The 15,568-nt window shown below is 33.2% G+C and overlaps 1 protein-coding gene across 19 annotated transcripts in view; it reads right to left on the bottom strand.

The window, feature by feature from the left end:
* Positions 1 to 4,279: 4,279 nt before the first annotated feature.
* The window catches only part of LOC149792075 (centaurin-gamma-1A-like), a 202,883-nt gene continuing 191,594 nt past the window's right edge, over positions 4,280 to 15,568 (bottom strand). For all 19 annotated transcript variants that reach the window (XM_089970568.1, XM_089970573.1, XM_089970583.1 and 16 more), the window contains one exon: positions 4,280 to 14,717. In XM_089970568.1, the coding sequence (XP_089826694.1) occupies positions 14,520 to 14,717 (198 nt within the window). In that variant the 3' untranslated portion in view covers positions 4,280 to 14,519. The remainder of the gene's footprint in view (positions 14,718 to 15,568) is intronic.

The raw sequence follows: 15,568 nt of genomic DNA, 5'->3' as shown, positions 1-15,568 counted from the left end.
CACCATGGCATCCAGATCTTCAACACCTAGACATCTTAAATGTTTTGCTGTGTACATCATGTTGATATGAAGCATCTGTCCAAAATGGCCACCATGGCATCCAGATCTTCAACACCCAAACATCTTAAATCTTTAGCTGTGTACATCATGTTGATATGAAGTATCTGCCCAAGATGGCCACCATGGCATCCAGATCTTCAACACCCAAACATCTTAAATCTTTAGCTGTGTACATCATGTTGATATGAAGTATCTGTCCAAGATGGCCACCATGGCAGCCATATACTAAGTTTCATGGCCATCCTATTAGTAGATACAGAGGAGTAATAATAACAAGCTTATGTTGATGGATGCACAATGGATGATGGACAACAAGAAATTGAAACAACTCTTTTGGTGTAAGACTGGTAAAGCTAAAGACATGCAAGTCCTTTATGCCAGGATTCTCTGCAACAAATTTTGTAAGTGGATTTTGAAAATTTTTTTCAAGAAATTTCCATATTTTGTAACAATAGCGATATTTAATGTTAAATTGACAATAGTCATGTCTGAACGTTTTCTGTCAAATTTTGTCAAATTCAACAAAGTGGTATTCAAGAAAAATGAATTTAAAGGTTTGTCTATTTATAATAACAGACACCATTTGTAATAATAAAAAAAAAAAACGAAAAAGAAAAAGAGAAAGCCATTCAAACCACAATGCTTTATGCCAAACGTGATCAAATTCATTTAAGTGGTTTTCAGATGTGGCTAAAAAGCTTCTTAGTAGCACAGCCATATCTGATGTTGAATCATCATCATTTTGTAAACAAGGTAACAGGTAACTGTTATTGGATAGATGGACGACAGTCTCAGAGCCATTCCATAAACTCAACTGGTCTTATGTACAGGTGAACTAAAACTCCCTTCTACTATTGATATTTAACTAAAACTCCCTTCTATTATTGATATTTAACTAAAACTCCCTTCTACTACAAATATTTAACTAAAACTCCCTTCTACTATTGATATTTAACTAAAACTCCCTTCTATTATTGATATTCAACTAACACTCCCATCTACTACAGATATTCAACTAAAACTCCCATCTACTATTGATATTCAACTAAAACTCCCTTCTATTATTGATATTCAACTAAAACTCCCTTCTATTATTGATATTCAACTAAAACTCCCTTCTATTATTGATATTCAACTAAAACTCCCATCTACTACTGATATTCAACTAAAACTCCCATCTACTATTGATATTCAACTAAAACTCCCTTCTATTATTGATATTCAACTAAAACTCCCTTCTATTATTGATATTCAACTAAAACTCCCATCTACTACTGATATTCAACTAAAACTCCCATCTATTATTGATATTCAACTAAAACTCCCATCTACTATTGATATTTAACTAAAACTCCCTTCTACTATTGATATTCAACTAAAACTCCCTTCTATTATTGATATTCAACTAAAACTCCCTTCTATTATTGATATTCAACTAAAACTCCCATCTACTACTGATATTCAACTAAAACTCCCTTCTATTATTGATATTCAACTAAAACTCCCATCTACTACAGATATTCAACTAAAACTCCCTTCTACTATTGATATTTAACTAAAACTCCCTTCTATTATTGATATTCAACTAAAACTCCCATCTACTATTGATATTTAACTAAAACTCCCTTCTACTATTGATATTCAACTAAAACTCCCTTCTATTATTGATATTCAACTAAAACTCCCTTCTATTATTGATATTCAACTAAAACTCCCATCTACTACTGATATTCAACTAAAACTCCCTTCTATTATTGATATTCAACTAAAACTCCCATCTACTACAGATATTCAACTAAAACTCCCTTCTACTATTGATATTTAACTAAAACTCCCTTCTATTATTGATATTCAACTAAAACTCCCATCTACTACTGATATTTAACTAAAACTCCCTTCTACTATTCATATTCAACTAAAACTCCCTTCTATTATTGATATTTAACTAAAACTCCCTTCTACTACAAATATTTAACTAAAACTCCCTTCTATTATTGATATTCAACTAAAACTCCCATCTACTATTGATATTTAACTAAAACTCCCTTCTACTATTGATATTCAACTAAAACTCCCTTCTATTATTGATATTTAACTAAAACTCCCTTCTATTATTGATATTCAACTAAAACTCCCATCTACTACAGATATTCAACTAAAACTCCCTTCTACTATTGATATTTAACTAAAACTCCCTTCTGCTATTGATATTTAACTAAAACTCCCTTCTATTATTGATATTTAACTAAAACTCCCTTCTACTACAAATATTTAACTAAAACTCCCTTCTACTATTGATATTCAACTAAAACTCCCTTCTATTATTGATATTTAACTAAAACTCCCTTCTACTACAAATATTTAACTAAAACTCCCTTCTACTATTGATATTTAACTAAAACTCCCTTCTATTATTGATATTCAACTAGAACTCCCTTCTACTACAGATATTCAACTAAAACTCCCTTCTATTATTGATATTTAATTAAAACTCCCTTCTACTACAAATATTTAACTAAAACTCCCTTCTACTATTGATATTTAACTAAAACTCCCTTCTATTGTTGATATTCAACTAAAACTCCCATCTACTACAGATATTCAACTAAAACTCCCTTCTACTATTGATATTCAACTAAAACTCCCTTCTACTATTGATATTCAACTAAAACTCCCGTCTACTATTGATATTCAACTAAAACTCCCGTCTACTATTGATATTCAACTAAAACTCCCTTCTAATACTGATATTCAACTAAAACTCCCTTCTACTACTGATATTCAACTAAAACTCCCGTCTACTATTGATATTCAACTAAAACTCCCTTCTACTATTGATATTCAACTAAAACTCCCTTCTACTATTGATATTCAACTAAAACTCCCTTCTACTACTGATATTCAACTAAAACTCCCTTCTACTACTGATATTCAACTAAAACTCCCTTCTACTATTGATATTCAACTAAAACTCCCTTCTACTACTGATATTCAACTAAAACTCCCTTCTACTACTGATATTCAACTAAAACTCCCTTCTACTACTGATATTCAACTAAAACTCCCATCTACTATTGATATTCAACTAAAACTCCCTTCTACTACTGATATTCAACTAAAACTCCCGTCTATTATTGATATTCAACTAAAACTCCCTTCTACTATTGATATTCAACTAAAACTCCCTTCTAATACTGATATTCAACTAAAACTCCCGTCTACTATTGATATTCAACTAAAACTCCCGTCTACTATTGATATTCAACTAAAACTCCCTTCTACTATTGATATTCAACTAAAACTCCCTTCTACTATTGATATTCAACTAAAACTCCCTTCTAATACTGATATTCAACTAAAACTCCCGTCTACTATTGATATTCAACTAAAACTCCCTTCTACTATTGATATTCAACTAAAACTCCCTTCTACTACTGATATTCAACTAAAACTCCCGTCTCCTATTGATATTCAACTAAAACTCCCGTCTACTATTGATATTCAACTAAAACTCCCTTCTACTATTGATATTCAACTAAAACTCCCTTCTACTATTGATATTCAACTAAAACTCCCTTCTAATACTGATATTCAACTAAAACTCCCGTCTACTATTGATATTCAACTAAAACTCCCTTCTACTATTGATATTCAACTAAAACTCCCTTCTACTACTGATATTCAACTAAAACTCCCTTCTACTACTGATATTCAACTAAAACTCCTGTCTACTATTGATATTCAACTAAAACTCCCTTCTACTATTGATATTCAACTAAAACTCCCTTCTACTACTGATATTCAACTAAAACTCCCGTCTACTATTGATATTCAACTAAAACTCCCTTCTACTATTGATATTCAACTAAAACTCCCTTCTACTATTGATATTCAACTAAAACTCCCTTCTACTACTGATATTCAACTAAAACTCCCTTCTACTACTGATATTCAACTAAAACTCCCGTCTACTATTGATATTCAACTAAAACTCCCTTCTACTATTGATATTCAACTAAAACTCCCTTCTACTACTGATATTCAACTAAAACTCCCGTCTACTATTGATATTCAACTAAAACTCCCGTCTACTATTGATATTCAACTAAAACTCCCTTCTACTATTGATATTCAACTAAAACTCCCTTCTACTATTGATATTCAACTAAAACTCCCTTCTAATACTGATATTCAACAGAGAAAAAAGGCAAATAAGACATAAGATATTTTTCTTTACTTCAGCTCAATTTGTACATTGTAGTATGATGTACAAACACCCAGATTATCAATACATAAAAGTGTGTCATCCACACTGTGCCATGTTAATCAACTCCAACTGCAGACAGGTAAGCTCAGTTACAGCTTGTGTGTCATCATCTATAATACATATGCCAGAAATAACTTTAAGAGCTATCAAATAATGACAAGCAGATCTTGAAACTTTTGAGACTATGCATGAAGCATTATGCTCGACAAGTCATCATGTTAGATTGATTGAGATTGTATATTTGTTTTCAAGCACATGCTCTGCGCTTTGAAAACCTGTCTGCAGATGAGTAATTACAGGACACAAACACGCACACATTTGCTCACATAATGTATTTTCTATCAGACATAACTTGTTTCTTCCCAAACTTAGTCTTACATAATCTTTTGCTCATATGTACATGAAATAAATAAATGACATAAAATACAGTTTTCATCTCAATTTTAGTTTTAGTACTTGTACATTTTTTAAAACTTGAACCCTTTTCAAGACAAGAATTATGATTTGTCAGACATCTTTATACATCTAGAAAGGCAAGCTGTTGATCTATCAGCAAAATTAAAAAATTTATCTAGTCTATTACATAGGCAATCAACAAAAACCATTTACAATTTTATAGCTGCAGTAAAACTGCTGAGGATTTAAAAAAATTATTTAGCTTCCATTTTTGCTAGAGAAATGTAGAAAAATACTTTCACAGCAAAAGGGGTGCCAGCACAGAGATAGAAATTATCTTTAAGATCTTATTTTTTTAAAGTAAATAAAACTATGTTCCAGTGTAAAAGTTTGAAAACAAACTTTGCTATAACTTATGGCCAGATCTGTAGAGAAAATGAAAATTTGTAAAAATTTGTCAGCACTTGCTTTGCTTTACAAAAAAAAGCACATGTATATGTTAAACCTGGGCTGAAGGTATTGGCAAACATTTCATGAATAAGTCAAACAGAATGCAGCCCCAAGACAACGCAGCTTGCTCTTTGAGAAAAATACCAAGTATCTAAATAGATGGCAAAAAGATCAAACAGATTATTTTTTCAAGAGTACAGAAGATCTTTTGGTAAGAACTGCATCCTTTAAATTGGACCTTAAATGGATTTCTATGATATACACCGAGTTTTGAGTCATCCATATGCAACATGTCAAACACACATTATTACACGAGTATTATCGAAACCCGCTGTTTATGAAAAGTAAGACATAAACAACCATTATGTGCAGCAAAATGAAATCATAAAATGTCTGTGATGGCCCAGTTATCCTGGATTTCAAAGTTTATACAACTGCACTCACAACCTGGTATAAATTATGACTATCAACTTCTGCATGCATATAAAGATGAACGTCAGATTTTGGCAGTCTCAATGATTACTTCCTCCTAAGGAATTAAAACCTGTATGACCGGTACAGAGATTACACCCATGTGTATACAAAATTCCTGAGAAATCAAAATGTTAACCCATTTTTGCCTTTCTCAATAGTGTAAAACTCAAGTTATATAATATCTAATCTTGATCACAATGAAAGCATTTGTGAAAAAGTATAATGCATGTGACACAAACTAGTTAAATTCTCAAACTCATTGGGAACATCTCCCATAAGCTTTGGCTTACCACCTAATGAATTTTGTGAAAAATGGGGAGTGGTTTTACCACAAAGTAAAGCCTCCTAAAATTAGACCTTACCCAGTTATTTTTATGGGGGATAGGATTTTAAATGAGCATGGGTCTATCATGGGAGATTTACAGCACAAAAGAAAATCCCTACTGAGTGCAGATTTCTTGACAGCTGATAATATATGAAACAAATGAATTTAACAATAAACCATATTGAAATAATATTGCACATTTTAGTAAAATTATTAGACAGATGTAATTAAGGTACCACTACTCCATGTTCTAAAATGTTTCGATTTCCTGCCAGCAACTTTTAATGCTATGTGACAAAGTACATAAAAATATCAAAGCCTACAAAATCTAAGAGCTGACCATTTCAATTAGCAGACTCGTATAGTAAAAACACAACCCTTTGGAAAAGTTCAAACCTTTATATCAATTCAATTGTAGCTATTTTACCATTGCCAGATAAAAATTATTTCTACAGATAAAGGCAAAGTTAATATACAAATCAGCAGCTTGCTCAGAATAGATATAAACATATTTACCATATTTTATTTAAAAAATCAGAGAATGCATTCTTTAGAGATGTAACAGACTGAGCCAATTGGATCCAACATTACCTCATTAATATGCACCAATCTCAGTTGAATACAATCTAAGAACCTTCATTATATAAGCTTATTTACCAGGTAGAAGCAAAAATCAAAAGTTTGGTTTCCAGACTGGTAACATACTCAGCCAATCTGATACAGAATTACCACATAAATATGCATAGAAAATTATGACATATGACTATTGAACAAGTCTGGTCAAGATTTCATCAGTAACAGTCACTAGACTCCTGACAGGTACAGTCATCGGATGCAAGACCACCTCATTAATATGTGTCACGATTGCTTGTGGTCATATTCATCTAAGATCCTGATGGTATAAACACATTTATCACGTTTCAACAGATCACATAAAAATGATTATCTAGGGTGGTAAACAGCCAATCAGATGCAAGCTTACCTCATTAACACACGCTTGTCTCAAACATAATAAAACTCATCCAACATTTTGATGATATTCACCTATTTAAGTGATATCTATATTGGGTCAGAAATATCTCAAGTGAAAAGAAGTTATCCAATCAGATGCAAGATTACCACAATTATACAAAGATTTTGCTCAAGTTAGAACTCAATGGACATTTTGATGATACAAGTCTATTTATCAAGTTTCATCAAAATCTGGTCCTAAATATTCTCTCAGCATAAATAAACTTGGCAGATTAGTTGCATTTTCAACTTATTTTTTATTATGAATTAAATCTCATTCATTGTCTGAATCATATATGCCTTATTTTACTGAGCTAATTTTTTTATTATGAATTAAATCTCATTCATTGTCTGAATCATATATGCCTCATTTTACTGAGCTAATTTTATTATTATGAATGAAATCTCATTCATTGTCTGAATCATATATGCCTTATTTTACTGAGCTAATTTTATTATTATGAATGAAATCTCATTCATTGTCTGAATCATATATGCCTCATTTTACTGAGCTAATTTTATTATATGAGCCCACATTCCAGGTTTTATCAAAATCTGATAATATGGCTTCAAGAGTGGCAACAAGCTCATTCTATCAAATGTAAGATCACATTATTAATATCAGTTATTATTGCTCATTATCAAGAGTGTTCAAAATGAATATGATAAATTCCTATATTCCAAGTTGGAACAAAACTGGATCAGAAATATGAACAGATGAAAGAGCTCCAATTGAATAAGTATAGATCACAGCCATAAATAAAATCATGAGGTCATGATCACATAAGCCTACATTCCAAGTTTTATAAAAATCTGATAAAAATATGGCCTCCAGATAGGTTATTTATTAATCAACTCCAAATTTCATTAGATAGATAATGTAAACTCCATGCCATGATTTCAATCTTTTTTCACTCAAAGAAAAATGCTTCAAAATACCCCCAATGGATTCAATGACACACTGTTAAGCTCTTAGGAACTTTATCCCACTGTGAATAATGCTGAATTCCCACATATATTGGCTTGTAAGTTGAGTCCAAGTGCATAGACCTAGAACTGTCACTGTATAATACACCAGTGGATTTGGGTATCTGCAGTTGAAAAAAAAAACAATATAGACTCTGATCTACAGATGCATTATCCAATGGCTGATCAGGATCTGTGTTATTTGCCATTGGACTCTACTTATAAGCAAGTATAAATATATATATATATATATATATATATATATATATATATATATATATATATATATATATATATATATATATAGTATTTCTATTTCTATCAAAGATACCTATATATTATTATTTCTTACTGAATATTCTTACATTAGCTAGATTTAATATGACCACTAAATTACACATTCCATTATTTATTTGACTAAATGGAATACATGACTAGACAATATGAAGTTTTTGTGTGTATTTTAAATACTCCTTTATAGGTAATTTATATAAAATTAATTTAGTAACTTTCATGTGTATTTTAATACTCCTTCATAAGTAATTTATATATAATTCATATAGTAACACCTACTCTTTGATCCTATCTATATTCACTTGTAAGTTGGGTCCAACTACAAAAAAAAAAATGATAAAGACCTGAATCTGCAATTATATAATGTGCCAGCAGTTCTGGGTCTATATTTTTTTTTGTACTGATTATTCCTAACAACCTGCATAGATCCAGATCTACCAGTGCATTATGCACCAGTACATGTGGGTCCAAGCAGGTTACAGTTGGAACAGACTTACACGATAGTATATACAGTAACTATGCATGTGATATGGATACAAAGGTAATGATCTATTAGTCAATGCATTTTGTCCAACAATATAATTCTATGCTGAAAGATTACATGAATAATATTATTATGACATGTAATAAGGAGAATTTGAGGTGCTGAGTATTGTATGAACTAGATAAGACTTCCATTGTAACTCATAACAGGTCAATAATTGTACACAACAGGGTTGTATGTAATGGCAAGCAGCATCATAAATGTAATGTGACCAATAATTCAATACGAATAAAGCAAAGAATTAATGAAAAATGATTATTTTCCAATCAACAGAAGAGACAACTGGAATCATTATATATTATTCCAAGTCAGAACCTTCTCAAAATTTCAAACATGATTCCTTTTATATCCAGACTAAACACTTCATTCCCTCCCCATGTTTAGTGAGTGTAAATATATACCATTTACCCCCGTTTTACTCCAGTTGGTTTTTCATCTTTTGGAAGAGAAAAGCCTGAACATACTGAATCAAACTTGATAAATATAACAAAAGACCCAAGTGGGTCTGATAGTGCTCACCTATTTTACTATATCCTGATATAAATTTAGTCTAAAAATAATGACATAACTAACATGCACAATATCTTGCTCATAATCAATGCCATTCAGAATCTTGATATAAACCATTTACCAAACTTTATAGAAATTACATGAAAAATATAGTCTCTACATCTCAAGCCAAGTCGGTTAGATACATGGTATCTCATTAATATTGTCTACATTTGCAGTTTTTGTGTGTGTTGAAAGTCAGGTTAAAAAAGATCAACTTGTTAATGTGTGGATATTGTTCACTTTCAATGCTGAAGAGCTTCACAATATAAGCCCAAATTCTGACTGAATAAGAATAATGGTTTCAGAATCAGTAATAAAAGTTAAGTCAATCTAATGCAAGCTCACCTTATTAACATGCACATTTCTTGTTCATTATCCAGACTCTCCAAGATCTAAATGACAAAACCATATACTCCAAGTTCAGATCACAAATACAATTTCAAGACTGGTCACAAACTCAGCCAAGCAGAAGCAATATTACATCATTAATGTGCATGGATCTCATTCATTATTGAACCCATAGGAGCTGATGATACATGCCCACATTTCAAGTTTGATCAAAATTAGGTTCAAACTATGACTTCTAGAATGGGTAACAAGCTCATTCATCAGATAAAAGATCACCTAATTCCATGGATATTGCTCTTTATCAAACCTGTTCAAGATCTTAATGACAGAAGCAAATATTCTCAAGAGTGATCAAACTCTGATGACATCCAGATGGGTAGCAGGTTCAGCCAATCAGATGCAATATCACCTAATTAGCATGTATGCAGCTCATTCATTACTAAGTTCATTTGAGAACTTAATGGCATAAGCATATATTCCAAGTCTGATCAAAATCAGATCAGAAATATAACCTCCAAAGCTGTAACAACGTTCACCAATCAGATGCAAGATCACTTTATTAATATGCATGGATCTCACTCATTATCGAAATTATCTGAGATTTTAATGATGTGAACACTTGCTCAAAGGCTGATTAAAATCATACCAGAAATATGAATTCCACAAGCAACTGCTGAAGGACAAACACACAATGGACAACACATTCAGAGCCATACCATAAGTTCACTTTACAAAAGACTGGAGAATGCATGTAAAATAAGACCTCACTGGATCAAACATGATTGGCTCGAATACCCTGATTATGTGAGATTTTTTAAAAGACATTATAGACAGTTTAAAACTATATTAAACCCCATTCACTCAAAACTAGGGATCTCTCAAGCTGATTTGTTACATCCCTTGGCTGTTGGAGTTACATCCCTTGGCTGTTGGAGTTATCAAAAAATTCTACAGCTTAGGCATCTGTGCAAAGAGAAAACCAATCAACTAATGCTGCATATATGAAGGAATTTATACTGCAATGAAAAAATACAGAATTATGGTTTTCTTCAAAAAAAATTGTCTGCTCTGACTGAAGCAGCACACAAAATATGAAAAATCCTTTAACATGTGTAGATTTGAAAAATTTGTTAAGCAAGGTTTGTCTGGTCAAAAATCATCTCGTACTTCTTAAGGAATTGGTCATTTAGGACAGAAAATGTCTGACCAAAATGCAGATGAGCCTAAACCGATGGGTCGGTCTTGTGAGTGGTTACAACTTTCAGCCTGACATCCAAATCCACCAACCAAATAGCTTACAAGTATCCAGAATTAGTAGTGAAAGCTTTCTTAATTTTAAAAAAATCTGAAATCAGAACACTGATTTGATTACAAGACATTTCAATCAAATTTGTCCATTAATAAAAACAGTTTCGAAAGGCTGCTGAGAATTACTATCTCCTCAAATATATAGCAACACTCAAAATCACCTATCTGACTAAAGTCATTTAGTGTCAACTCTAATGAAGGCACATAAAGTAATTTTTGGGTATCAAACAATCCATGAATGGATTTCTGATTGTGCTAACACATTTATCCTTATAATGTCTGAGGAAGCAAGCAAGTAGCATATAATATGACTACTAGCTAATATACTCTTATTTTTTTTATACTTCCTCGTGGGCTTGGGGATATTTCCAATGTGCCCTCAGAAATCTCACCAGTAGCAATTAACTGAGGCAGGATCATTGATGGCTCAGTGGTTAGCATGCCTGACTTGTGACTGAAAAGGTACAGGTTCAAATCCTACCACTGGATCAGCCTGGGTCAGGTACTGCAGTACATCCTTGTGCAAGGCCCTTTTCTCCAATTGCCTTGGCACTAAATAGCCTTCCTGTGTATCCGTGCCATAAAACAACGAACCAAATCAACTATTTAGATACCAAAAGGTTCACCGCTGAACAACATTTTATTGGACTATGAAATACAGCTCTCCTGCTGCAGAGTTATGTACTGAAAATAGCAGGTACCAATTTTGTGCTACCTACTTCTTGATATAGAAGCAAAGTGGTACAAGTGCTTACCTAACACAAGAATGAAATATGCATGCAACCACTACAAACATTAGAACTATTAGCAATGGATGCATCATAAAAGGTCCCACTCACTACAAACACTAGAAGTATTGGCAAGGGCTACATCCCAAAGGACCCCACTCGCTACAATTTGTTTTGTTGGCCCATAAACAGAGGAACTTGGGAAACCGAAATTAGGTGGTCATACAGTGGCCATGACTCCTCTAAATGAGAGCTTCCCATGTAAAGATATGAAGTTGACCGACACCAAAAGCACTTTTGTCATCTGTGTTTTAGAAACAAAGTTTCTCAAAGAGACTGATGCTTCACATGAATTTCCACAAATCTATGTCCATTTCATCTTTCCATCGATTTCTTTTAACTGCAGAGTACTGATCTATTCAAGATACTGTCAAGAAACTCCAAAATACCATATTTGGTAACAAATATATATTTCTTACATGTCTGAGTTAACATGTTTACAAAATACCTCCAAGTGCAGAGCAAAATTCTCTTGTAGCCACCAACTTGAACCATATAATGGATAGAAAAATCATTCAGCTTGACTTGGACAAAGTTAAGATACTCACACTAAGTTTGATTAAATTGTTTTTTTCCCCCAGTTTCTCCCCCACCCCCACCCCAGATTCTTAAGTGTAAGTGGCAAAATTAAAATATTTTCATCCGACATATACACAAATTCGATACAGTTCAACCCACATTTCAAGATCTTTGACTGTAAAATCAATGTAAATGAGTGCTGGTTATCGAGAGAATAAGTTACATATTAGTATAAGTGTTTAGTGAAACCACATGTCATCCAATGTTTTCATTTAAAACCAACTAGACATTGTAAGAAGTCTTAGTGAATGTCCAAAGGGCAACATTTTCATTTAGGACCAACTAGACATTATAAGAAGTCTTTCCGACTGTCTCCAGGATAACATTTTCATTTTGGACCAACGAGCCATTCATAAGAAGCTTTATGGAATGATCATCCATTCAGGAGGATTAACAAAACATGATTCTCAAGATGGAAACCAAGGTAGCCATATTGTGTATCCAAGGTTCACCATTTTTATTTAGGACCAATTAGATATTACAAGATGTCTTTTAGTGAAAACACAATGTCAATATGACCATCGATTCAGAATGAATGGTCTTAGATATTAGATTGGTACTATTTTCATTCAGGACCAACCAATCATCACCATACAGATATGATTGTCAATTCAGGCAATAAGATTTTCAAGATGGCTGCCCTTGAAACCATATAGGATTTCAAGCAGCACTATTTCCTTTAAGTCCAACTAGGATACCATAAGTCTTTCAGCGTGAATCTATCTAGATATGTCATTCAGTTTAGGCCAAGTGCCTCGGCACTAATTAACCTACCTGTTGCTGTAAACCTCTAACCAAACCAAAGCACTGCCATTTTCATTTATGACAAAGGAGACCTTAGAATGAGATTGAGATTTTTGTGGGTTTAACACCATTGCACAATACAAGCTGAGCAGTATATCTGGTGGAGGAAGAGCCCATCACTGGCAAGCTTTTTCACATATCCACAATGTTTGAGCCCAAGACTCAAACCCACGTGAAATGAGGTGAGATGTCAGTTATCTGTAAAGAAGAGTGCCTTAGAGAACTAGGACACCTGGGGTGCACGACTTTAGGATGAAAGTAGATGCATTTCATGGTAGTCATCCAAGTAACAGAAACAGCCAAAAAAAAAAAAAAAAAAAACAGGAGCTAAGAGACAGATAACAGACAACAGGCTGTTGTATAGACTCTGGTTTATAACCAGAAGAGTTAAGAATGAAATGTATAATTATATAGATGAACTACACTAGCAAATCCATGTCTAGCATTATTATGAAGTTGGAAGCAGAGAATTCAAGCTGCAAAGTCCACACAAATATAGCATGGCTAGGACTAGAAGACTCATTTTATTGTTTTTCAACTACCTCTATATGTGGAAAGCACCACACAGACATTACATGTTTGATAGTAACAAAACAAACTCAAATGACATTCTAGACCGAAAATTCTGAGTTTATAAGCTTGCCACTACTTCATATTCAATGTCACCTCCACTTAACTACTGTTAATTTTTTTCCCCTTGCCTTTTTCCTTTCCTTACACAAGATTGCTACTACAAAGTCCTTCCAAAGTCAACAGCTCTGCTGTTTTATTACCATTCCATGGAAGAATTCCATGCGATTGACAGTCTTTTGTTGTAATAATAATGGCATCTTAAATATTTTGTTTCATTTCACAGAAAGAATGACATCATGAAATGTATCAAATGGCATTTTCATAGATAAAGCCAGATTGTTCTCAAGTGTATCATAGCCCATAAAACACCTTTTCTTTTCTGTTCTAAATACAATCTTTAAAATCACGAGTAATGGGTTCAAAGTTAAAACTTGCGAGATATAATGGTACACTTAAGTAAGTCAGGGAGCATCATCACTTTGAACCCCCACAACCTAAAATCACAACATTATCAACACCAATGATGCAGTTCTTAAATGTCTGCGAAGCAGGGAGTTCTGTGTAGGACCTCAGGAGCTGTATCTCTGTTCACTGATTGAGCCACAGTCTGTCTTCAGAAGAAAGGGGCCTTAAATCACAGCCAGTACAGGCAGTTCACAGTCTTACTCCATTTCCGATAGTTCCATGAAAGATCCTTCTTATCTCCCTGGTACTGCAAGAGCCAAGTTAAGAAGGTAACACAACTTTCACGAAGTAACATTATAACGCTTTAAGGATTTTCTAAATCACACTGGCAGGAAGTTTTTCAAACACGTCATTTTTGCCTGGTTGAACACTACCTCTGCGGCGTGGTAATGTTGGGTGCTCTGGGCAGCCATTGTTCACTAGAAGCTCCACACACTCACTGGAGCTGGAACTGCGTGCATACCACAGTGCATTCCTACCTTCGTGGTCCACAACCTTTACATTGGCACCATACTGTGGGAGAGAAGAAAGATAAACTGTAATCAATCCAAATGTAAAATAACTGCATAATGTTTAGAACACTTTGTCTTTATGGTATACAGTGTTATGATGCTGTCTACCATCAACATAGTAAGTGAGGCATACTACTCACCTCAAAAATTCAGAATCACCTTTATTAAGTAATGCATATTCACTCTTGTAACCATAGTAAAAATATTTTCTCATTAATGGATAATATTCTGTATTTGCCACAACATGGCAGTAATGACAGAATATTTAATACCAAGGGGGAAATTAAAACTATTAGCAATGGATCCTTTCACTACAATGTGCTCTGTATGGCCTTGAACTAAGGAACTTGTGTGGTAAAGCCAAATTAAAGATAAGCTGGGTGTTCAGGTACCATGAGTACTTTAAATAATTATGTGGAATACTTGAAATCAAACCACTTCAAAGACACATTAATACAAGCAACATCCCATGTAAATATATGAAATCCAATATCAGACATGATTTTGGTATTCCACAAAAAAAGCTGAAATTTGAAAGGGGACTTTGGGGGGTCCTCCCTCAACGTAGTATTGAGGGGCAGTGCCCCCGATCTGGAGGTCCAGGGGGCCGAAGGCCTTGGCCAAAAATGCATTTTACAATCATAAAAAACTGCTCCTGGTGCAACCTATGATCATTATATATAACAAAATAATCATTTGAAAAACTTGAATAATTTCACAATATTTATTGTCACATGAATTTGTTCTCCAATACTATTGGTGGTTAAGTTATTTCATGTGTATGTTAGTGTTCACATCGTAATAAAGTCACATTAATTTCTAAATTGTTGCAGCAAATATATTATACTTCTC

The sequence above is a fragment of the Sinohyriopsis cumingii genome, chromosome 9 (assembly GCF_028554795.1).
Source record: "Sinohyriopsis cumingii isolate HCF-2022 chromosome 9, ASM2855479v2, whole genome shotgun sequence".
In the NCBI taxonomy this organism is placed as follows: domain Eukaryota; kingdom Metazoa; phylum Mollusca; class Bivalvia; order Unionida; family Unionidae; genus Sinohyriopsis; species Sinohyriopsis cumingii.
Note: the sequence above shows the minus strand (reverse complement) of the source record. Positions and strands in the feature narration are given on the sequence as shown.